Raw genomic sequence first — 26986 nt, forward strand, 5'->3', positions numbered from 1 at the left:
GTTGATATACTGTGTAACGTAATTTCAATTGCATCTGCAATTTAATGTCATATTCTTCTATGTGTAGCTCTCACAGAACAATGCAAACCAAAAGCCTAAGAACTGCAGTATGATAGTCTGTGCACTACTCTGATTGCTCTGAATTGCTCTATTTTCCCCTGTATGACTGTGAAATTACTTCAGACCACAATGTTATTTTTAGCATTAGAAACTTAACTTTAAAGCTCCATCAGCACCTACATCATTGGTCACCATTTTCTTTCACTACATAAAAATGTTACGAGGGGGAGATGAACCAGACGCTGCCATGTTCAGATTGTGCTGTTCATTGGTCCCACTGATCTCCACCAAAGCACACCCGTGTACAATCACACAGTTGATGGTGATATGAACGACTGGAGACTTTATTCTTCAGCTACTGTACACCTAGCATGAGGCAAGTTTCAATGATGTGACCAATGGTTGCATCTAAAGATGCAGCAAGAGGTATTTGAGCGTGCTCAAAGTGTTTGTCTAATGACTGTACACCACGAAACAGCATGTAGAGGCATTTGCATAAAGTTTCATATGCAAGTACAGCAAAAGGCACGCTCTCCCCCCACAATGTCCCTCTCCCACTCTTTTCTCTCTTCCCTGCTGTCTGGTTTTTGATACAGGAAGATATATCAGCTATGGCCAATATATTGGCCCTAATTTATATACCGATCCATTTATGATTGATGTTTCCAATATATCCTTAATGGGCTGCATTTTAAAGAATCACTGTCGGATAGCCCTGATGTTCCTGATGTTCTGCAGGGATTGGGGGTCGGCTGGGGTGCTGTCAGTTAGCTAGTGGAGAGGAGAGGCTGTGGTGTGTAGGAGGCAGCCAGTGAGAGCTGTGTGAGGAAGGAGGGCCCTCCAGCGCTCTAATGCACAGTTATTAGACACATGTTTAACAGCTTTATAATAGATCATATAAATCTATAGAATAATTCATTTTGTAATCTAATTAATGTCAGTTTCATTTTATAACAAATGGTGTACTGCTGTCCTCTTTATATAGTCATTAGTTCTGTATTCTATTTGCAAGTTACACTGTAGTTTTAAATTTAAATCAACTAAATCTCATTTAATACCCCATATTGAGAAGTGTCACATTCCTGCAGAAGCATCTCATAAATTGCAGAGCTTGTTAAGGCTGACAGCACACACTGGTAAATTCTGGAAGTTGGGATGGAAGTACAAATGATCTGGCTGAACTTGGATTTTGTGTATGGTAAATGTATTGCGTATTAAACATAATAATGTACTAACTTTGATTTAAGAAAAAACATTTTTTTTATTAATTATGCTTTTAAAAATGATTTATTAGTCTTTTGAAATAATAAATAAATGCTCATTTTAAAATGAACTGCAAACCTTGAATGTGATGTGCAAGCACATGACGCAAATTTGAAAACACAAATTCAAATCAAATTGGGGTCTATCAAAGATTGTTTATGACTACTGTGGTACCCCAGTGTGATGAGGGTGTAGTGGGTGCACTGACATAACTATAGAGGGTGCAAGAGGTGCGCTTGCTATGGGGCCCGGCGGCTTAGGGGGCCCACAGCCCAGCACTCTGTAGCACGACCGGCCAAGACGTCAACTTGCTGCTACAACTGGGAACGCTGGTCTCTGAAGCGATCAGAGACTAAAGAAACCTCTGATCACTTCAGAGGCCAGCATTCCCAGTGATGCAGTGTTGTCAACTGCTGGAACGCTGACGGCGTGGACTGGAGTGGTGCCCAGCGTGAAGAGAGGTAAGTACAGCAGAGAGGAGTGGGGGCTTTCTACACTGGGAGTGGGCACATCATAAGGGGCACTACTAGGGGCACAGCATAAGGGGCACTACTAGGGGAATTACTGGGGCACTGCATAAGGGGCTCTAATACAGGGAGCATTGCATAAGGGGCACTACTGCAGGGTGTACTGCATGGTGCATAGTTAGACCTATGGGGGCCCCAAGGACATTTTGCTATGGGGCCCCCATACCTCTGGTTACGCCCCAGCGTGGGTGCCTTGAATACAACATGGAAGTACCTGGTTCTTGATCAGCTTCTCATCTGAGATACTCTTTTGTTGTTTCACACCCTGGCAGAGAGGTAAGGACAGAACCCAGAACAGACACAAAGAAATAAACTGTGATATTTATTCTGCAACCAGGATGTCTGTTAAACCAGTGCAGCTCAGTTATTCAAAGATAAAGATACTGTGTAAACACATGTAAATAAACCTTGCAATAATTTGCATTAACAGTAACACTCTTCACAGGACTTTAGTTCAGTAAAGACAAACACTCTCAAAAGACAACAGATGTGTCTTAAAGTATTAAAATAAATGCAATATCTATCAGTCTCCAAAAAACTATAAGTCTGTTAACATGTATTATTACTTATTAACAGCAAGGCACTGATCATCATACACAATAAGTTTTATCACTCGTTGTGAATGATAAACCTTGCTGATAAATGAGGCCCAGTGTATTTAACAACTGCAACGTTCTCACACAAATTATATTCTCCTCAAGGTAAGCCTTTTCCTCCAAATGCAGGCACAGCAGTGAAGATGGGTGGAAATCCTGCTTTCTGAACCTTGTTTATTTCTGTTTTCACAGCTCTGCTTCCATCTGACACTCTCATTTTCCTCAGACCAACTGCCGCTCACCAAATGAGGCTCACCAATTGCCATTCCTCTCCTATCAGCTGTCCCCAGTCTTCAACTTGACCTATCACCAGCCCCCCCCCCCCTCTGCTTGTGCATTCAAAGGAAAACAAAATACTGTGAAGCAGCTGTAATAACTAAATATTTGGGGTATTACAGTATAGAACTGCTGAACTGGTTCATGGAATCTCTTATTTAAATGTCCTGTTTTTTTTAGTATGACTTTACACATTGTTAAAAAAAATTAGCAGATAATTGAGGTTTTTATTTGGATGGTGCTACAAGGTTATTTGATAATTATTTTTGTAATCATGTATACATTCATGTGTGAATTGGAAACATTTTCTATAAATCATTTTATATTTACAATTATATTGACACATTTCCCTTTGATTATATTTGATCATTTTTGATCTTCTGGTCTTTGTCTAAATTCTAAAATGTCTTTTGATTCATTGTACTATATCAAAGACCTTGTTTCCCACACAGCTGCTTTGCATAAAGGGTTGTTCGGGTATGCTAGTCATACAAGATAATTCTAGTACACATTACACCATAAGTAAACCAATATGTTTATTATGAAAATGCACCTTTAATGCCTCCATACATTTCCAGCACCATTGAAATGTTATTCAGTGGCAAACAAGCAGTATATGTTAAGAAATCTGGAGAAGATAATTTTATTAGTTGGCTTTTTGAATCAAAGCTTATCTTGTAAGAGGGATAGGAAACCAAACAGTATGTCCTCTAGGTCACAACTTCTATTACCATGGTACTGATAAAATAGCAGGGTTTCCACTGGTGATTAAATTAAAAAACTTAGTAGTCCACTGTAAGGGACGTAGTTATGAGACTGGCGGCCGCGATGCCGCCGGTCTCAATCCCGACGTTGAAAGTCAGACACAGGACTTAAGATAGGCGTTGAAATACTGACGCCTATCTTAATCCCAACACTGGAACACAGAAGGACGCCAACCCGAACAAGGTAAGTCCAGGGTGCCCTTAGTGTTAGCCATGGGTGGGGGGAGGGTTAGGTTTAGATAGCATAGCGGGTTAGCATTAGGTTTGGGGAGAGAGGTTAGGCACCCCTAGGGGGGGAGGGTTAGGGTTAGGCACCACTGGTGGGGGTTAGGGTTAGGCACTAAGGGGGGAGGGTTATGTTTAGGCATGAAGGAGGGAGACTTAGGTTTAGGCACTATTGGGGAGGGTTTGAGTAAGGGGTGGGGAGAGTTAGGGTTAGGCTACAAGAAGGGAGGTTAGGGGAGAAGTAGGGAGGATAAGTATACTTACCTGACCCCTGTCAGGACACCAACCATGGGGATAGCGCTGTCAGTATTTTAAAAGGAGGCAACCAACAGCCGGCTTTACATACAGATTCCCACTGTAAATGTAATCTTATGCATCAAGTGTTACTATTTGCCTCAAGTCAGGGCCACCAAGAAATCTGTCAGGCCTATGTACTTGGGAGCCATGCATGTGGGGCTCCCTTCCCAATGGACAACCAGCCAGTGGCGTAACTACCGTAGGTGCAGGGAGTGCAGCCCTCCTCCTGCCCCAAAGGTGCTAGGCCTTGGTCTGCGGCCCCCAAACCTTACTCCCCCCCATACCCTCTTCACTCCCTTCTCATTGCTTTACCTGCTCGTTGGTATCGGTCCGCCACTCTTTGGATGTGTCCTCCTGGTCAGCTCCGCCTCCAGTTCCCCTTCAGTAACTGATACTGGGAGGAGATGTGGCCGCCTATACCCATCATCAGTCAGTGAGGAGAGTGGGAGCCTGCCCTGCGTACCACGACCACGGAGCTGGTAAGTCGAGGAGAGGGGAGTGATGAGGGGAGGAGGGTGCGGACCGAGAGGGGGATGGTGACCTATGGGGGCCCATGAAAATTTTCCTATGGGGCCACCCTAGGTATAGTTACACCCTTGCAATCAGCATTAAAAACATTATAAACAGAATGCATTTTTCTCACTGAGTAAGAACAAATAAACACATTCTAGAAAAAGAAAACATGTGAGGCCAAGAAAGTAATCTACACATCCTTATGCCCTTGAGAGGATACAGAATAGTTCAAAATTAGACCATTTGGAGGGTGAAGGGACTACCGAGCTGCAGAATATGTATGGTCAAAGTGAGTTAGAAGCCAAACGAAACAAATTACAGGATCTTATTATAAAGTACAGTGTAGAACGTCTTGGATTTGCACTAGAGTGCTTAGATGGTCTACATAGCACTCATCAAGTTGCCAGCGTCCTCTCTCGGGAGATACCTCTGCAGCCTAAACCTGCAACTATGTTTCCATAATGGCAAGAAACCTAAAGAGATACACAACACATAACGTCAATGCCACACCGCCCACAGCCAAATACCAACCTGTCACCACTTCTAACTACCTAATGTAAGTACATTTTCTCCTTTATATACAGCTCATCTATGATTAATTTATTGCCTAAAGCCAGAGATGGAGGCGACATTGGGATTTTGTGGGTTTGAGTCTATTGGGCAAGGTGTGTCTAGACATACATGTCAAAGTTCAATGAAGACTCAAAATGCATCATTATGATATTCTAACAATTTAGTATGCGCCTCAATGTCCAACATCTGACAGCTTGTACAAAAATCAAATCCTGTTGTGAAGTAAAAGTGGCAGTGTCTGGGTCAGTACAGAAAGCAATGCCACTACATATCTGCAATATTCTCCTCTTTATCTTATTTATATAATCTTTCTCCTTAAAATATTTTTTTTTCAAAACTAGAAGCGGTGGTCCTGCTGTGTCTTTAAAACATCACATCTTCCCCTTATTCTGTGCAACTCCTCACATTGGCTGGTCACGCTAGTACAAGTTCTGCTCCTCCGCAAATGCTAACATCTTACGCCGCAAACCCGTGTACAAAACCTTGTACTTTGATGCAAGTCTAACCATGCAGCGCTACTAATGAAGATAATGAACTATTGCTTGTGTATTTGGTGCTTTTAAATAATGCACACAAAAGCCATCTATCAACAGCACCAAAGTGACAACTATGGCGGAATGCAGAGAATTGTGTAGTTCACAACTCGGTCCTCAGGACCCCAAACAGTGCATGTTTTCCAGGTCTCCTCACAGAATCACTAGTGAAATTATTAGCTCCATCTATCTTATAAAATGTATCAGTGAGTAACGAATAAACCTGTGCATCTGCTGGGTGACCTGGAAAACGTGACCTGTGTGGGGTCCTGAGGACCGAGTTTGAGAACCACTGGTGTAGTTGTATAAAGTTTCTCATCAACCTGCAAATTACTATCCACAAGAACATCTTAGTTTGAGACATTTCACTAACCCTGATTATGAGCTGTAAAGAATTATGACCCGTATTCAATTGCCGGCGAAAAGTCGGAATCCACGAAAAAGTATTGGGGATGACGTAATTTCACCAGGCGGAAATGTATCACCGTGTTCAAGTGCAAAGACTTTTCACGTACGTGGAAAGTCAATGCAATGTAATAGGCGAAAAAGATTCACTATAAATAGCAGGCGGAAAAAAGTGCCTTATTGCGGTTTTGGGGTGCAAAGGTGCGTAAACCACTCTGGACCCTTGGGACAGTCCCCCAAAGGATAACTGCATAAAAAAAAAAACTAAAAAAAGTGAGGAATACTCAAAAAAAAGACAATGAAACTGGGGGCAAAAAAGTACAAAGTGGGGGGACACATTTATAAAGTATTGAAATAGACTTCTTGGGGGTCCCCAAGTATGGGACAGGTGTTTTTTGGATTGCAGGACCTTACAACAGGTGCATTTTTCATATTTTTTAAAACTTCACTTTAGGGACTTGAAACTTAAAGTACCAAAATTTTGACAGGACTACTTATTTTCACCAAAAAACACTGCTTAATGCTATTTTTCACCACTTGTGCAAAGACACTAATTAGAAAAAATTGAGACACCTTAAGTACCCCAAATAGCTTTATTAGGGCTATTCGAGGGCATCTATATTGATCCCCAATGTTAGTGCATCTTTTTGGGGGTGTCAGGCTGATTTCCCCGTTTTTGACAGCACTTTCTGCCTGTTAGAGTTTCGCCATGTTCCGTTTTCACGTCTTTTGGAATTGAATATGGCCAATAGCGGGGGCGCGCCCCATCAGTTTCTGCGGCCAAAACATGCGATGTAGGTGAAAACTAGATTCTGCCGATGGTGGCGAAATTATCGCAGCTAGAATAGCCTGGCTTTTTGTTAATTGTAATTTTTTAAAGTATTCAAAAGTAATTCACCTAGTAGTTATAGACCTGGCATAAGCCAGGTGAACTTCAGCTGGGTGCCGCCATCGTCTCACCTGCCCTTTTCCTACCACTCTCTGCCCCGTCTCGTACTCTAGTCTCCACACTGCCCCATCACACACAGAATTACACTGTACAGAGGCAGCATGCACAATCTTATGCTGCACATCTCCAGCACACACAAGATTACACCACACTGCACCAGCACACACGGGGTTACACACGGGGTTACACTGCACTGCTTTAGAACACACAGGGTTGCACTGCATTGTACCAGCAGACACAGGGTTACACCATACTGCACCCCTACCCCGTGTTGTTATTAGTGTATGTTAACTGAGGTTACCTTGATGGGTTTTGCACAGGGAAGCTCCATTCCCTGGAAACAGTTCCCAGGACCCGCCCCTTCTGGCCTAACGTTCTTCCGCTTTCTCCAATCCCCAGGATCTTGTATCCCGGTCCAGAACATCCAGCAGTCACGCTGCATCCTGGGAGGTGCAGTTCTGGAATCTGTGATGCCACTCATTCCTCTGTTCCTGGAACTACAACTCCCAGCAGGACAACTTTTCAGAGAGCTGTAGCGCAATGCCCACTGGAAGTTGTAGTACTAATAGCTGTATATGGGGGTCAGTGCTGAGAATCCAGGAGTACAAATCCCAGCATGCTGCGTGGTGCCTTGTGTCCTGTATGGAGACTCTGCTCATCTATGACACTACCTGTGAGGTGATAAGTTCTCCCTCCCGTTCTCCGCCCTTCTTCTGTCCCGCTCCCCATCCCTCCTACATTATGAAATCATGGCTACATGCGTTTGCACGTAAACTTGATGACATAGTAATCATGGTTCAAATTTATAGAAATAGATATTAGAGCTGAGCGTTCTGGTTTTGAGTCAGCTCTTTTCGCCAAATAATCGCAAGGTCAGATTTTTCTAATTCGCTATCCAAAACACGTGATAGCCGGATAGCCAATAAGATGCCGTGTTTGAGATCCAAACATAACCGAGTAAAACTGAATGCTCATCTCTAATAGATCCAGCAGTTACTCAATGTAAACATTTTTTTTTTAATCTGTAATTTTATTACAGCTTTGTTAAATCGACACAGTCAAGTATTCCTTGAGATAAGCTATTAAGTGTGGCCATCTTTTGCAATGTAATTATATGATTTAAGATGAAAACAATTTACATAAATAATTTAGAACTGAACCCTATCAAATAAAAATATAAAATTCAGATGTGCTCTTCGACTTATGTAAAATGCTATTAGGTTTAACAGCTGGCAGCGTGGGCCTCTAATGAATCTCTCATAAAGATAACAACATCTTAGTGCCATGAAAAATAAACGCTGTTGATGTTTGACTTGATGTATGCAAATATACAGCACCACCGTAATAATCAGGAAACAAATTGTCTGTGAGATACTCTGTATGTTCCAGATTACTGCCAGCTACACTGCTATGTATTTTATCCCTAATTTTAAACCCCTTAAAACTACAATTTTATATCCATTAGGGAATTACAATCAAAAATCAAGAAAAAAATACAACTTATAGCTGCTTTTAGCTACTCACAGCAATCTAAGAAAGAAGTAAGAAATATATTTATTTCATTTTCTGCAGAATAGAGACACCGAATATGCATGCTCAGCGCCATAACAGGGCGGCAGTGCGCCTTGTGTGACCTTGCCCCATAAACGGCCGGGGAGCACTGCCCAGAGTGACCTAAGTACGCTCCTGGCAGCGCCAAAGGCTGCAGGGTGCCTCTCCAGATCTTCTCTTGGACACCCTGGGTGGCTCTATCATAGCGGCCCTGGCTGCTGTGTGTCGTTTCCAGGCACCCCGCAAGCCACATCCAGGTGCCATGGGGCAGCGAGGGTGCCGCCCCAACGGCCTTGCACCCTGTGTAATGGCACAAAATGCACTCTCCTAGATACTGCCCGGTGCATACTTTTAATGTCTTAGGCCCAGGGGCATTTCTAGAGAGGAGGGGGCCCGTGTGCAGTCTCCGACACGTTCCTCCTCCTCTCTGTCTGGCGGCCGGCAGCACACTGAGCTGTGCGCAGCCAAAGCCGGAGTGGGCACTAGAGTGCGCCCAGAGTGTATAGAGTATGCACAGGTCACTGGGAAAATGGGCGCGGGGCCAGTGTACCCGTTATAGATACACCCCTGCTTAGGCCACAGTAAAAGGGCGAAAATCTCTATTGCACCAAAAAAAAAATCAAACTTTCATTACACTCAATGACTCAATACATAAACTACTACTCCTGGTGATAACATTGTTAGTGATTACGTTTCATCGGCTTTCAACAGCCCATTTAACAAGTATTGTGGCTGTACTTATACCCAGTGATACCTGTTTTGTTTTTCTATTAGTGGGACTGAAGCCCAAGTCTGGGCATCCGGCATACCGCCTCATGCATTGGTAAAATTGTAGGGACTGGCCTCTTAGCTATTACGGCTACATACTAGCACCTGCAATATTTGTTTTGTGTTAATTGACATCTATCTTTCTTTTTTTTTTTAAATCAGGTACACCTGTATCATCAGAGTCATCAGATAGGTCTTACCTATGTTGTTTTCCTAATAGACTTGATGAAGAATAGATCTATTGGTAAAGTAACTACAGTACATTAACAGCTACTAACAGATCTGTGTCATCATACAAATCCAAATTACTTTGTACATAATGATATCACTGTCAAAATGGCAATACAATTTTAAAATGTCATTCTCCTGTATGACACCACTAGATGTGATACTACAAATGTCACATTGCGTCATCAGTGAAGGCTTACAATGATTGGTTCAACAGCAAAAATCCCCAAGCCTGAATTTAGATAGCTTGCCCTCCTAAACTAAGATTAGCAACTGTTATCTTGTGTGCTCTATAGCCGAGTTTACTCAAGTACAGGCTATGCAGAGTAGTAAGCAACTCCAACTGTAGGGGCATAACTAGGGAATAATGGGGCAATCGCACATAGGTTACATTCAGAGATGGCATGTCAATGGAACGGGCTATGCTGTGTTGTGCATACGTGTAATAATTACCCATGTTTTCAGACTGATCTTTTACAACAGGGGAGCTGGTGGGAGTGCACACTAATGATGATGACGGTTATGAAACCAAGCCTACAGAAAGGGGCGGTTTGGCTGCAGAGATGGGCGCAATTTTGTTTTAATTTCCGTGTATGCAAAGCCAATATATAACATTTGGATAAAGTTGAAAAACACTGCAATTTAGCATAAGTTATTGAAATTAAAAAATAAGTGGGAAAAGCAAAATCAGACTTAGTGCACTATGAAAAAGAGTCTGGTGGCAGATATTTGGGTGAATGAAAAAATAATGACCCCCTCCCTTTCCCTACAGTGACTTGCCTTGGGGGAATATATAGCATGAAGCCAGCCCACTATAGATCAATGAGCAGCAAGTGCATGAACTTAGACAGGACTCGCTAGAAACTATAGAATGTTATTAGCATGGTTTAAATCAGGTAAATATTATTATATTTTGTCTCATAGAACATCCAGGCAGCATGGAAAGGGTTACTACATCCCCGTTTTAAGCTTCCATTGTGCCTGTGTTTCATGTTACATGTTTGACATTAAAATATAAGTATAGGTGAATTAATGGCAGGTACACAAAATAAGTATAATATGTATAATCCAAACTGTCTGCTTTAATAGCACTAAATCTTCGCCTTCACAGAGTGTCAACTTAAAAACGTATAATTACCAGAATATAAATACGCAGGCTTATGTTTGAGAAGATTATTTTAGAATGCGAGGGGGAAAGAAATTAAAAAGAGGAAAGAACATTGTCACCAAAAGTAATACATCTCAGTTTATTGTGTCAAAGTTTTTCTATGCTCTTTTAAAATTATGGTTTTGAGTATGTATTATTTTACTATCAATAGTGAATAATAGAAAATACAGTACATGTAACACACAGGCACCAGACATAGTATTTGGCATAGTTACCTGATAATAAGCTTTCATAATGCAAAAATGTATTTACTGTTACAAAAACTGATACAAATATAAAAATAAAAAAAGCTCTATATGGTATATATATATATACAGTTGCATGGCTGTTCAAGACGGTATGTAGTCATTATGTCGACATTCAAAATGTTGATACCAGAATGTTGACATGGACTGTCTGTCAACATGGTCATTATGTCGACATTGTGAATGTTGACAAACACAATGTCGATGTTAGGGTTAGGCTGTGGTTAGGTTTATGGTAGGGTTAGTGCTCTAACAGTAGAAAAACATTATGCTGACATGCACAAAGTCAACAGTATGTATGTGTCGACATAACGACATAACGTCCATGTTCTCCATTCAGACCATGTCAACATTTTGTACCACGCCAGTTCCAGACAATCAAAACCCTGCCTCAATCTCTGTTCACAGAGCTGCTTTATAATTGGGAACAAATGGTAATAAAACACATTTGGGTATTGACAAAGCCGTAGAAGGGTACAATTGCACCCTGTGCTGGCCCCGTCCCCTGAGTGAGCGATGCCATCATGTCATAACGTCATGCAGAGAGGGTGTGACCAAGTGCAGTGCTGATTGGGCATCCTCGAGACACCCGGTAAGCTGCATATACTGTGCAGCGTGTCCTTCCGGAGCGTCCGTAGGTGCTGGTGCAGCAATCCTGGCTGCATGGTGCTGTTCATCTTTGCTAGCCAGGAGCAAGGGCCGTGGGGTGGTGACAGTGCCACCCACAGAGTGACACCGGTTACCCATAGCTAGTTATAGACCTAGATTTTGACAGACAGAAAACGAGATAAGAGGGTCCTGTTTGCAAGCCTATAATGTGGATAACAGGATTATAATACCTGAGGTTAAGGGCCACATATGGCTTTGTGGCCCAGTCAGAATGCTAAAGTAAAAAGTGGTGATTTATATGATCCAGTTACACAACAATGTTGATCTGGGGTCAAAAGGTAAGTTTTTGTAAACTTGTAGAGAAGGGAGGTAATTGGGCAGAAAAGATACAGAGACCTATTCATCAACCGATAAATGGCCTGGTAACCATGCGGAAAGGCTAGTTTTCGCATATATTAGTTACCGGGCCATTCATCATCAGGGGTCCAACAGGACCCCCTTGGTATTCAGCAAACTCCGAAAACTGAAAGTTTCGGAGTTTGCTGCTGAGAAAAAGCGCCATCTTTAGACGGTGTTTGCACTCGTAGCCCTGCTCCTTCTTATGGGAAGGAGTGCAGGGGATGATCCGAGCTGATACATCCACCGCCTCCTCACTTTCTCCCCGGCGGCTTTGCGCATGTGTGATCCGAGGTCACACATGCATAGCTGGGACGACGAGGAGCAACTAAGTAATGCAGCTATAGAAATAGCTGCAATACTAACCATGGGGACAGCTGCTTTTCAGAGCAGTTTTTCCCTCACCGGAGCAATGATGAATTGCTCCGGTGTGACGTTTCCCACGTGTGAGTTGGATACATAAGTATCCCTGGCAGTGAGTTCTATACTTCATCATTGGAGGCCATACGGCCTTCGATGATGAATAAGCCCCACAGTATGTTTAGTGGGTGGCTTGAGAGTCTGGAAAGCTTTCCTTGAGAGGTGAGGATGAATGTTTGGAAGCTAGAGGAAAGTCTTGCTGTGTAAGTCAGACTGCAGCATGGAAAATGTACTGTAACCCTGAGTGGGAGAAGGGATGAGGGAAATAGTTCTCTGAGTGATGGCACTGCTCTGCTCGCACATCCCTAGTTATAGCCCTGACAATAGGATTTTCATGTGCTGAGTGTGGACCAAGGGGAAGTGCTGAGGTAACGATGGTAATACCCAAGCAGCTAGTGAGGGGTATGGTAATTGCAGTGTTTTCAACAGAAATATGTATGATGTCAGGTACTGTAACTAGCTTCTGTTGCCTGGTGGGAAGATTATTATTACGAATTAAAAAAACCTGTAGTACTACTAGTAAAAAGAATAAAGGTTCCAGGTCAAATTAGTTTTTTTGCCTGTTTTAACTCCCTTAAGACATCCTATTGCCCATAGATGCAAAAACAACCCAGAAAATGAATGAAATGTTTTTCTTCACCAGTGTTGAACATGAGGCAAGAAGCAAAGCAATTTTCATTCATATATGCAGAAAGGGAGTTTATTATGTGCATAATAACTTAACATAACAATGGATCTCTCACTGCTACATCAAACTACACTGGATGCATTTCATTTAATTAAGTATTATATAGTATTAATCTGTAGTAAACAGCAAGTATATTTTCTGACATATTTGTGTGTGACTTTTCTGTCCGGTCATTAGATTTACACTGATATTAGTACCCTGCCGGGATTTGACAGTCGGGAAGCCGGCAGTCGGCATTTCGACCGTCGGCTTCCTGACTGCATCCCAATAAGAATTACCTTTTTTTACCCTGCTGGATTACCAGCTGAATCTGCCTCCCTGCTCTTATTTGCATACATTGCCAATGGCAAAATGAAAAGAACAGAATTTGAAAGAAGCTAAACATTTCTTCAATATACTGCCATCAATATTAATTCAAAACAATATGTTATTAAAGTTAATCTGCCACATCACAACAAATTAACATTTCCCACTGATTATTCCGGTATGAATGAAGAAAAATGCTGTAAAGTGTAATGTATAATCTAGACTTGCCTTGCGGTTGACGACTTGGATGATAAATTTGTATATCAAATGGTTGTGCGCTTGTCTTTTGTATGACACTGACATTGTGGCCAGTCCATTTATTGGCTTTAGACAAGGTATTCGTTCTCCAGTCTGTCCAATACACATCACTGCCATACAGCGAAACAGCAAAAGGATGAGAGAGGTATTCATGACCCCGTATAATTTCTCTCATGGCACTTCCATCGTACAGGGCTGAATATATAGCATCAGACCTATAGATACACAGATGAGCAAAATATTTAATATTTAATTTGCAGCTGAATTTCCTATAAATAAAGTCATTGTACCATTCTAAACAATATAAATATATAATATAAAATATATAATATAATATAAGTGATGTTAAGATATGTAAGAACCTCAGTGAAATATATCTGTAAAAATAGTGAGTTCTGATAAATAGTGAGTTCTGATGTCATCGCTTATAATCAGTTTTGATGCTATAACGTTAGTGTTCAACACAACAACCTGTGTATCCGAAATCATAGTGCACACAATTGTGTAAATTGTTAAAGTCACCTTGATTTTCTGTGGTCTGTATGAAAGTCTTGTGGTTTGATGTGGCCACAGAGCTCTGTGGAGATTTCTAAAATCCATATAATTCATAGTATTACATTATTCCCATATATATAATTTTTGCAAAATTTAGGTTAGGTAAAAAAAAATACAGGTATGAAAATATATAACTATTCTAAAACTTTTTTTCTATCAAATAAGTTGTGTGAATTCCTAATTACTGATCTATTTTGAAAATGCTGCACACATTTTGCAGCACTTGTACTCATAATTAGAAGGGCAATGAACATTCAAAAATTATGGGAGTCAAAAAAATCATTCTTTACACTTTAACTATTTTAAGAGAAGTTTTTGTAATACTGCATATAATGACATCACATTTTAATTTGATTTAACATCCTTAATTGTTTTAAATTGTATATCTTTAGTGCTTCGTTCTGATGCTCATTTTCTTTAACTTGTTCCTACTGTATCTGTATATACTGTATTTGTAGAAAGCTATAAGGAATCACTTCATCTGCAATGATAAAGCTGATTTTCAATAGCTGCTTATTGCAGCAATAGAAAATAATTTATCACTGCAATTTACTAAGAACGTTTGCTGGGGCAGCTGTGGGATACTCAGTTCCAAAGTAATAGCAGAACTTATTGGCTTTAGCTTGTAGTTCTACTTTCAATTTAAAAAAAAGGAAATGTTTAAGAAATAGAAAATTAGCTACCGATAATTTTTGCTCTGCTAGCTACAATGCTATGATAAGGGGATTGGGGCACAGATCTTACTTAAATAGACCTCCCCGTGATTTGCATAGGGAAACTATCACCTTAAGGAAGTTAATGATACATGTCACTTGTTAAATGAAAAACCCCTATCCCATAAAATCACTGGTTTTTGGAAGATCTAGGGACTCTCACCTTTTAATAAAAGCGTCATTTTTTTATGTGGATAGCAGTTTTACTTGTAACAGCGGCAAGATATAAAAAGCAACCTATCCAAAGTAGAGTTGAATAATTAAAGCAATCACTGATAGGGTAGTACTGAAGGTTTAGCACGAGTCACAACAAATAATTACATTTAAACCAACTACTATGTTATATCTGTAGGGAATGTTACCTGGCATCTGTCCAAACAATTCTTCTTTCAAAATGATCTACGGTGAGCCCATTGGGCCAAGCACCACTTTCCATATCTTTGTAGATGATCTTTCTCCCTGCTCCACTCATAGATGCTGACTCAATGCGTGGGAAGGTGGCGTCCCAGTCTGTCCAAAAAAGAATCCTAGAACCCCAAGAAACCGACATGTTACAAAAACAAAGCTATATTGGAAAGCAAAATATTTTAATAGGTAAAATGTACTGTTCCTTTTGCCACAGCAGATAAAACTTACCAAACATGTACAGTGTATTTGAGGGAGGGAAAGCACAGTCCATGGATTACACTATAACACTTTATTTAGATCATAAGTCAGAGATTCCCAAACGTGGTCGTCAAGGCTCCCCAACAGTTCAGGTTTTAGAGATATCCATGGTTGAGCACAGGTGGTTACATCAAATTTACTGAGGTACTACTTAAGTCACCTGTGGTCAACCAAGTAATCTCTAAAACCTGAACTGTACTACAAGCTCTCCACTGGCTCCTCTTCCATTTCAGACCCCAATTTAAGGTTCTCACACTCACTTACAAAGCCCTCACCCATTCCTCTCCCATTTACATCTCGGATCTCATCTCCCTTCACTCTCCTGTCTGCCCTCTTTGTTTAACAAATGCACACCACCTCTCATGCGAATTGATTCACTTCCTCCCTCTCCCGCCTCCAAGATTTTGCCCGTGCTGCTCCCCACCTTTGGAACTCTCTCCTGCTTCCAATCAGACTCTCCTCTCTTCAATCCTTCAAATGGGCTCTCATAACCCACTATTTCATCAAAGCCTTCCAGCTCTCATCTTAACATGATGCTACATACTGCTTCCTCCCAGCCTACCCCATCTATGTCACACCTGTTTGTTTGTCCCCCCTATAGAATGTAAGCTCTTATGAGCAGGGCCCTCTACCCTCTTGTGCTTCTCCTTACTCTACTTTCATCTACTTCTTACTCTCTACTAGGGCACCTAACACTTGGTTGCTTTGCATTGTTGCTTATCTGGGTGTTATGGTAACAAATGTAGCAATGTATATTATCCATGTCCTGTATTGTATTGTACTGTAAGTCACTGTAAATCAGCCTGTTTGTATATGTACTTTGTAAGGCGCTGCGGAACACTTGTGGCGCCATATAAATAAATTATAATAATAATAATAATAATAATAACCTGGTAACCTGTGATACATTATATAGAATGTGTATATAATGCATGTGTATGTGGCAAAATATTCAAAATAAGTTATCAAAAATTATACCTTCTTGTATACATGCAAATATACTACTGTAAGCTATGATTTTATGGTCAAAATTGGGATATCGAGTTACACAACAGCTTTATCAATCTAACTAGGAAACATAATTAAAAATAAACAATAGCAGAATAAATTTTGTTCATGCCGAAAAGACAATAGCGATAAACCCAACTCTTGTAAAGCAAACTAAAGTTCCATTAAAATCAACTAAGCCATTGAATAGCATTATCAAAATGATTTTCTTCAAACAGGGAATATCTAAAATGTTCGACTGGAAAGGTCAAGTACCACTTAATGTAAATGTCAGACAGAATGAGGAGCTGTAATAACTCCTGTTCCTTATAAAGCATAAGGATAATGATGGCCTAAGCTGGAAAAACTGGAGCACGATCAGAACCCAGGGCAGGCATATGAAAATTAAGCAATTATAAAAATCTATTGTTACTGCATCTGTTGCTGATACGAACCATTCTTCACTGTGGAATTTGAACGTATTGTTTTGTTCTGAACCATTGCACTTTTCTTAAGCATAATTAAACAATTTAAATTTTAAATCTACTGTCAGAGAGTCTGAGATGGATATAATTTATAAAAAGTGATTAAAAGCATTGAGGTAAACACTAGAAAGTAAAAATCTTTTGTTTTGTTTACTTCAAGTGCACATATGAAGAGCATAGGCAGCCATTTTGTGCCCTGAACCTTTGTGCTTGGGAGTACAGTAATCTAAAACATTGCTTCCTTTACTGTACTTAGATGATGGTGCATATTAATGCCCATACTCTGTTTTTAATATTAGTGTAGTTTCACTGTATTTATGAATACATTTCCAGAACTGCACAGTAGGGTAAAACATTCAGTATTTAATACTTTTCTTTAGTATATAGGGGGAGATGTACTAAGCCTTGGTGAATGATAAAATGGAGAGTGATAAAGTACGACCAATCAGCTTCTAACTGTCATTTTTCAAACTAACAGGTCTATAACTAAGCAGTGTTAGGAGACAGAGTGAAAAGTGATAAGATGCCAGCCAATCAGCTCCTAACTGCCATCTCACAAGCTGTGTTTGAAAAATGACAGTTGGGAGCTGATTGGCTGGCACCTTATCACTATTCATTCTGGGGCTGATTCAGACATGCTCGCAAGCGCTATGCGCTCGCAAGTGGGTCGATGTTTACCCCCTGCACATGCGCCGCCTCCGGCGTACGAATGCACGAGAGACGGGCGCTCCGTCGCTACGGGTCTCGCACCAAAACGGGGCGGCTGTCGATTGTGATTAACAGCTCACCCCATTTTGGAGGCGGGCTGGGGGGTGGCTGGACAAATGGAGGCGTTCCCGAGGGATCGCCTTCCATTTGTGGGCGGCCCTACTGACATCACTAGTGATGTCAGTAGGTGGACTTCCTGCTCTATTACAGCAGGAGTCCACTGGGGCTTGCGATGGATGAGACCCTACCACAAGGGTCTCATCGCAAGCCATATGGTCGCAACCATCACCTGGCCGCTCGCAAAAACTGTGGGTGGTCACCCATAGCTTAGCTAGCGGCCAGGAGACCGGCACAAAAAAAAAATCCCGCCTGATTCAGAGCGAGCTTATAAAGAGTTATGTATAATCAATAAGGTCGTCATCTCCAAAACTCTTAAAAATTAGAAATTAGGAAGCAAGTTTTCCTTTTAGAGCATGGCAGATTGTTTTCGAAGCAATGACCTGCATTGTTTATTATTTTTCATGCTTTGAAGATCTTTTTAAATAGTTTTAATAATCCATTGAAGAGAATAGATGATGTGGTGGGTTTTCTAAAGACTATAAACACATGGAAAATGGTGTCATAATATTTGAAGCATTATTACAGTATATAAAGTGCCTACTGCCAGGGTAAGAATTCTGTGCAAATGAATGGCATTACTGAAGTAAGTTATGTGTGCCTCATACCTCAGTCTCAATTGTCTCACTTCTTTGTCAGGCTGCAAACTCATGAATTTTGATTCAGTCTACAAAATGGATGCCTCTCCATTGGGTAGATCACTCATAGACTTTAATATAATTATCATGGCAGTAATTACATATGTATATACATACAGTATATGCACTTTATATATATATGTATATATTTAAATATTATATATATTATAATAATGACTGTAGATTAAGCTTACAGTAATTACAAATACAGGATAAAGTCACAAAAACAAGTAATAATAATTTACCCGTATCTTGGATCCAAGGCGATGGCTCTGGGGTGTTCCATCCCACCTGCTATCAACGTCGATCTCATTTTGCCATCTAATTTAGCAACTTCAATTTGATCCAAATTGCTGTCTATCCAGTATATGTTTCCAGCAATCCAGTCTATTGCTAAGCCCTCAGGTGTGGCCAGACCATGCTGAATGACTACTTCAATTCCACTTACACCTAGAGAAAACCAGAACAATTTTAATATCAGCTAATTAGCACAGAAATATGCACATATTTTTTAGCAGCTGTAATCATGCCTGTCATTCATAGCATAATTGCATAGAAAAACATTAGTAATCAGGATTAAAAGTATTGTACAGTCTTTTTGTTTGCAATGCTGTGAGCAATTCTGACTGTGGGACTTATATAATAACACGAAGCAATGTACACAAATGTGCTGTAATTAGAGTTGCTGGAACATTCAAAATTCACCAGTTCTATGACCTCAAACATGTTCTCAGTGTAAACAGCTTTGGATTCCAGCTTGCAGGTCTCAGTTTGTGGTTCACGTTCCAGGCTTGCAAATCAGTTTCGAGTTTCACATTCGCTGTTTTTTTTAAGAGGAAACTTTTTTTTTCTATTTTTTTGTAAACAATATGAAAGCATTTAAGTGTTCTGGTTAAACATTTGCAATCAAGATTTGACATTTGCAATAATAATCTTCCAAATTATTCAAATTCAACTTCAACTTGGTTGAATGGCTTAAACAATGTTCAACGGGCTTGAACATCTCTAGATGTCATGTATAATACTGTATACCAACTATTCAGATGTCATCATTTGCTGTCTAAGCAGCACAATAAAAATGCAAGAATCTGATTGGTTGTTAAACACGCCAGCAAATCTGGGCTTCTTACAACATGTTATAAACAAAAATCCACAATATGGGATGCAATTAGAGTTACCAGTAAATCCATCTGTGAGGCTTGAATATGCTCATTTACAAAAAGCATACAGTACATAAATTTGAGTGTATTGTACGGTCCCCGAAACAGGGGAAATCAAGTTAAGTTCAGTGAGGTGCATAGATAAGTGATGCATTCCTCCGGTGGTCCCCTACATCTGGAAAGACCGAATGGGGGTGAGCAAACATAGCTTGTGTACAGTAAGGAGCATAGAAAATGGAAGCATTCCTCCTAGAAGTGTAACCCATGAGACCTGGATGCATCCGCAGATGTGCTTCTTAAAAGACATATATTTTTTGTGGTTACTACAGGGGTGTGCAAAGATATGTTGTGATGATCATGATAACATCAGTGTCTGCTTGCATGTTGACCCCTTAGCTTATTTTACTTTATCAACAGTGTGGATAGACAACCTCAACTTGTAGTCATTAGAATTTCTTATTTCTCATTACAATTTAGACTACTGCAGAAAAGAAGATTCCAAATTAATTTATAAAGTGATAAACAATAGATGCGGTAGGGAAGGTATATTTCATTACATTTTATATAGACATTTCCAGTTTTGCATTCATTAATAAGACAACATCTCAAGAGAGTCAGGTCATTAATGTTGTAAAATGTTAATTCCACATTTGACCTTTCTCTCCTCTGTTTGTTAAGTTATATGCAAAGTGCCAGATCAACAAGTAGCCTCTGCAGAAGCTCTGTTGGCTCAGCCTCTTTCCAAGTCATTGCGCAGAGTCCAGCAGCTGAAAGTAAAAGTCTCAGCACCAATATTTATCCTTCTAGGATTCCAGGGGCTTTATTTAGAAAGTAGCAGCTTTTGTAAGACACTGCTTCCCAGGGGGTTGCAGATGAAAATTTAGCACGGCAGCCGCAGACAGTGTAGAGCACGTCGGACTGTACACTTACTCTGCAGGTGCCTTTTTAAAGTTTCACCTACAACCAGCTTGGAAGCAGTGTCTTACAAAAGCCGCTGTTTCATAATTAAAGCCCAAGGTTCTTGATACAATTTGATTGTCCCAGAACAATAACAATTGGTGTTGAATGTTGGAAGCCAGATTCTGCATCATGTCACAGCAAAATACTGTTACTGGGATTTGGGGAGAAGACCAAAACATGTTTTAGTTTCACAGTTTTGCGTGCTACTTCTCTAAACAGATTATCTTTCTTTTGAAGAATTAGATGAGACTCCAAGGCAATATGACTGCAGGAATACCAATTATTCTGTGTTACAGTATATTACTGAACTTCTTTTGGCACTGTAGACTTTATTGTCTAAAGAGAACTTTTAGGGGTCTATTCACTATGCCTTGGAGATAGAAAAAGTGCAGAGAGATAAAGTACCAACCAACCAGCTCCTAACTGTAATTTTTTAAACACAGCCTGTAAAGCGATAGTTTCACTTTTTTTGAGTGGCAGGATGTACTAAGCATCGCATCCACAATGCTGTACATTCCGCCACTTACTGGGTACATACCGGCCATAATATCGTCGGTATGTACCTAGGAAATCACAAAGGACAGCTCTCTTGTTAAGAGCTGTCCTTTGCAATAAAGGGACTTCTGGGTTTATGACCCAGAAGTCTCTGTGGCGTCCTACTGCACATGTGCAGAATGATGCGCGCACTGCCGGGCACACTGGGATCAATCCGATGGGATCCCTCTCAGCCCATAGGTTTCTATTGGGTAAAGCCATCTAAAGATGACGTTATCCACCAGGTCAAAGCTCCAGAATGCATTGCATTCCAGGGCTTAGTGCATATAAGAAATGCCCCGAAAACCTCAGAAAACAGCATTATTGTGGGTTTGACCGAATTTCTGCTATATCCTGCCCTTTATATCTAAAAAGAAGTACTGGTTACCATGAGTTTTTCATAAACATTCATTATTATAGATTCGTAGTTACCAAGAAATGTTAATCATTCCAATCACCAATAGTAAATTAAATAATGTGCATGAAAGCAAATATTGCACTTTAAAAACAAGAAAATGCCAGATATTTGCTTTGATATGCATTGAACCCCTACATTTAATACCTGCGTATGTATCATATAGAGTGTATATCACTATAGACAGGGCTATTTTTCTGGAAAAATAAGTTCAGGAAATGTCGGTGGAGCTACTGGAGGTGGAGCTATAGAAAAACGATTATATATATGCAAGTATATATTATATATATATACATATGTATATATATATATATATATATATATATATAGTATTTAGAAAAGAAGGCACTCAAAAGGGCATTTAAAATAAAACTTATCTTATGGAAAACACATTTTGGCCCAGGACATTACGTCATAGTTAATGAGAGGTTCAGGAACTGAGTACCTGCTGAAAAATAGCACTGACTATAGACTATACAGATTTATGAATGCATTTGCACAATATGCAACAATATCTATTTATTAATCCTTCATTGAACACAATAATGAATGTTAGTGATATCCTGTTTGTTTGGGATAACAATGTCTATAATCATGGCTTACCTGAAGTCTCTGATAATCGACCTCTGTAGATTTTATCCTCCACAACATCAGTCCAGTACAGTAAACTCTGATTAAAATGGAAATCCAACGCAATAGTGTTCCTTAAACCAGGAACTAAAAGGCTGTAATCCCTTTTATGAAGGTCGATCCGTCTTATCTCATGGCGGATGGAAAAAATTATGAAAGCTTCAAATGTATCTGGAAGGAAATTAAATACATTATTAGTAATACGTTCATTAAGAGTAGAGGTAATGATCATGAAGATGAGAATGGTAATTAGATGGTTAGTACCATGTAACAAATACAGATCTGGGTCACAGTAAAGCATTTAGCAGGTCTTCTAGTGACACAGTTCTTGGAAGACATTAGTAAGACCATATAATTAAAAGAATCGAGATGCAAATTTGCGGTGAAGCCACAAAGGGCAGTATTAGCTATAGCAGCAGGCTGACCCTAATATCATCACTTTCCTTATATATGCCGTGCATACCATCAGAAATGAAACCCCACAAATATTTTTTGCTAATAAAAAAAAATATTAAAGTTTTAATCCATTATATTATTTATTTAAAATGACACTGTATTGGGCTTATTGGAAGATGAGGTTATGCGATCATGGGTCGAAGTACCAGGCAGCATAGAAAATGTGAATTAAGGGAAAAAAAAACATATGGCACACATAATAAAAATGAAATTATAATAATCAAAGCCATAGTTCCCAATTCTCTGTAATTTCCAGGTATGTGTGACTTTTATTCCTCAGAGTTTCCTGTGTGTGACAGGAGATAGGACACAATCAATAAATTAATTAATTAGCCGCAATTAGCCGCTTATTTGTGAAAAATGGATCATCGTGTGAATAAATATAATCGTGCAATCCTATTAGCAGTGGTTTTCACGGGTGCGAATTGTGCATAGGATTTTGCGCAGATTTCTTTTCACCACCTCCTGAGCAGGTGAAAAGTTGGGGAAAATCCCTATTAAAAGGAGTAAATGTTGGGACTTGGATCAGAACCACTGGGATGCCGTCCTTAATGACTAATTAGGCAAAAAAAAATGTTATTACCTTCATTTGGCCAATAATGACGTGTCATTTATTGGCTATAGATATATGGGTTGCTATATGAATGGGACAGCTGTTTTTAAGATTGCAGGTGGGTGTTAGAGGCATATTTTGAAAGATTTTTTTTTTAAAGTGACTGTAAATGACACACATGTATACTTATAGGTATTATTATGCAGCCCCAATTTAGGTAGAACATTTATTTTTTCATAAAAAATTCTTGCTTTGTAACATTATTATACTGATTTAGGAAAATGCAAATACTATTACTAGGTCCAATAATACACTTCTATACTGTTATACTATAACACTTTGCCTTTTTTTGGGGTACTGGCAGATTTCCCCATTTTCACCTACACTTATCACAGGTAAAAGCAGCAAGATTTTATGCGCGAATGCCGCAAAGCTACTTTTGCAATCGAATTGCGCAAAAAATGGGAGTGCGCATACTGTAGATGCGATAAGCAAAATGATCATGCGATAAGTGTTAAAACGTAGGGCATGATAAATTAACGCTTTATCCCGGCTAACTGAATTCCACCCCTATCCTATATGGGACTTGCTTTCCTCTGTAGCTGGACACATGGGGTTGATGCAGATTTGCACACAAGTCTGGTTTGTGTATGGATCTTGTGGATTTTAGCACTGCATGCACTGTAGCCAAGTGTATGCATATATGGTGATTCCATGCCACTCGCATTTCCATTTGTGGCTGAATGGACATAACTGTAGCAGGGCTTTCACATGTAGGGTAAGTGTTGTAAGAGGATGATGAGGGAATTGCCTAATCCCAAAAAAAGATAAAGGAGTTCAACTGGTAGCTGGAACTTGGGTTGTTTGGCCTGGACTACAGTAATAGGATTGAGGCCTTTCTCATCCATGAACGGTACAAGTGGTGGTACATATCTGCAGGTCTCTGCACTGGAGTTTGCCACCTAAATTGGGGTGATGCCTGGGGTGGATCACTGACAAACTAGGCAGTAGGATTGTGAGCATGTTGGGTCTCCAAATGGGACAATGCCTCCAAAGTTCTCAGTCTGTAACTTATATACAGTATACCCTAAGGTTTATGCCATTTTGCAGCATAGTACTAATGTTATATTTTGATTTAGTATATTCAAAGTGATTATACTTTATTGTAACACTTATTGTTTAATAAATTTGTGTTATTGATACATTATTGAACAACCCATCTACATTATTGGAACCCACATAACTTCCTGGGGTGCTACAGATGAGTCCAGTCCATAGGCACGTTAGCTCTTTAGTCCAGGGGACAGACAGAGGTACCTATCCGGGATAAGCTATCCCCTACCATGGGGTATTGTGACAAAATTTTGGGGATAACACACGTATAAAGTTGCAGATGAAGCACAGAACTTGGCATGAAGAAAAGCAGCAGCTACTCTCATCAGAGCCCTTTTTACACTGACCCAGGCTCAGTTGCACACAGATGTACAAAAATGTTACAAGCCCCCGTGGTCAGAGCATGCTAGCAACAGCAGGCAATTTGCACATTTTCAAAAAGTGACTCTGAGATTGTTGCCACAATCTATATTTTTTTAACAACTTTTCATTGACTCTTCTTCTATCCGCAATGGAAGGTACATGCCGAGCATTCAGTTCCAAATCACTAAACACTAAAAACTTCCTTTAAAAAGTGATAATGATGGGAAAAGGGGACTTTATTAGCCTGGAGTTTCTAAGAAGCATTTACAACAAAGTGTATTATATTGTCTAAATGGTTTGTTCACTTAAAAACAACTTACATTTATTGGCTTTGCTTCTTAACCATGTCTTTATATCATCAAACAAGTCAATCTGCATGATGATATAAAGATATGGCTGAAAACACAAAATTAAGACATACAGATAAAGTAATATATTTGGTGAAAGCTAATAGGGCATATACAGTACAAGCCAACACATTAAAACAACCTGAAGGTGGAAAAGCCTTTTAATATGATTCTATTGCGATTTCTGAGACTTTTCAAATCTGATAATCCCAGATGTGAAAAAATTGTAGGAGATTACGGTCATTAAAACCACAACCTGTGCCAGTTTAGTGATGCATCAATTAAAGGTGAAGCCATTTGTTTTTCTGAATAATACATAAGCACTGAATAACAATATTAATGACCTTCGTCAAGAAAAGCTTTTTCACCTTAGCGTGATGAGATGAGTCACAGGCTGGTGGAAGGCAAAGTAGATGTTCCTGTCCTTTTTGCACAAACAATTAACTGGTAAATGAGAAAGCAATGTGAGCTTCTGTGTATGGAGTCATGATTCATACAGGATGATCTTTTCCCCACACAAATGATTTTGTGTCTACGTCTTAAACTTTTAATCACTTCTGTACACTATGTGGATCTAAGTACACCTGAGCCAATACCTCAACTCACAATTCTCAATTTAGGCATGGCAGTCATAACTTCATTAAACTTTCCTGATATCCGACCACTAGTCATATACGTCCCTACTGCTGGGAAGTTGAGAGGTATGTCTTGTTCATAATGGTTAGTGAGTACAGCATGTACATCCTAGTGCATGCAGCAAGATAAGTTTTTTTTTAGCAGAAGGTAGGGATGCCAGAGGAGGCTTAGAGTTTCTGAAGTGCTAGCCTGGGCTGGACTGGCCCACAGGGGCACAAGGGAAATCTTGAATTATACATTGGCACTCTATTACAGGGTCAGTTACCTGGTAGAGCAGGACCATGGATGAACATGAGTGTTTGGTTTGTTTCTATAGAAACTACATCAAGATTAGTCCTCCTGACAATCAAAATTAGCAGTTGGGTTAACAGATTTAAGGTTTTCTTGTGTGAAAATAACATTTAAAATATAGCATATTGCAAATATAATGTAGTTGTACTAGATAAATAAAAAACAAAAATCATCTCTGTGGTTAATTAAATCTATTTTTATTTTTAACAATGACATGTATTTGGTCTTTACTAGACCTAATGCAGTGCTCATTTAGTTTTAGACACTAGCTGGGGTGTATGAAAGTCCCCTATCATATGTACAGTGAATTAATGTGGTATATTGTATATAAACATGATCACCATCATGTACTTTAATTATTATACATATGTTACAATGCACTGCATTCCCACTACTATGGCATTCCCAGGACTCTGGTGTTTTCACTACAGTGCATATTCTGGTAGATTATACTGCAATAACTTTCATTATTAGTATTTTTAAAGTGGCCTAGACCATGAACTGTAGCAACCATGTTGTCTGCAGGCTGTCCTCTCTAATGGTTGGCCAAGCCTATGTGAAGGCTGGCCACACCCGCTAAGAATAAGCCCTTTCCATTGCATTCCCCCAGTGGGTTCTTTATGCCCCAGTCCAACACTGGTGCTAGTCATGCCCCTGTGAGGACAGGACACCACATGGCATAACCACACATTCTTTCTAATGTTGTGAGGTACTGTAGTCTATGAAGGACTAGCCTATCAATTCACTACATACAACTGCCCTGGTAATGCCCTGGTCAGAATCAGATCCAAGGCCCTAAAGGTGCCCACACACATACCGACTTTTCATCCAATTTGGCCGATTTCGACGAATCGTGACGACAGGTCATGTAAAAAATGGCCAAGTCGTGAGTTTCTACACTTTATCACGATGCCGATGCGCGTCCCCGCTCGTCGTACATCGCATCTTCAGATCTGCCGTGCTGTAGGGCAGATTAGCCAATCTGGGATACAATGCATTGGCTGCAAGATAGATCTTTAGTCAGATTGGACATTTTTAACT

At 39.9% G+C, this 26986-nt stretch overlaps 1 protein-coding gene across 1 annotated transcript in view; it reads right to left on the bottom strand.

The window, feature by feature from the left end:
- LRP1B (LDL receptor related protein 1B) overlaps positions 1 to 26986 on the bottom strand; it is a 1691377-nt gene that overhangs the window by 588220 nt on the left and 1076171 nt on the right. The window contains exons 24-27 of the mRNA XM_088474914.1: positions 22160 to 22357; positions 18733 to 18937; positions 15249 to 15413; positions 13589 to 13833 (exon numbers count right to left, since the gene is read on the bottom strand). Of these exons, the coding sequence (XP_088331040.1) occupies positions 13589 to 13833; positions 15249 to 15413; positions 18733 to 18937; positions 22160 to 22357 (813 nt within the window). The remainder of the gene's footprint in view (positions 1 to 13588; positions 13834 to 15248; positions 15414 to 18732; positions 18938 to 22159; positions 22358 to 26986) is intronic.

The sequence above is a fragment of the Taudactylus pleione genome, unplaced genomic scaffold (genome assembly GCF_031769625.1).
Source record: "Taudactylus pleione unplaced genomic scaffold, aTauple2 ptg000156l, whole genome shotgun sequence".
NCBI classification, from domain to species: Eukaryota; Metazoa; Chordata; class Amphibia; order Anura; family Myobatrachidae; genus Taudactylus; species Taudactylus pleione.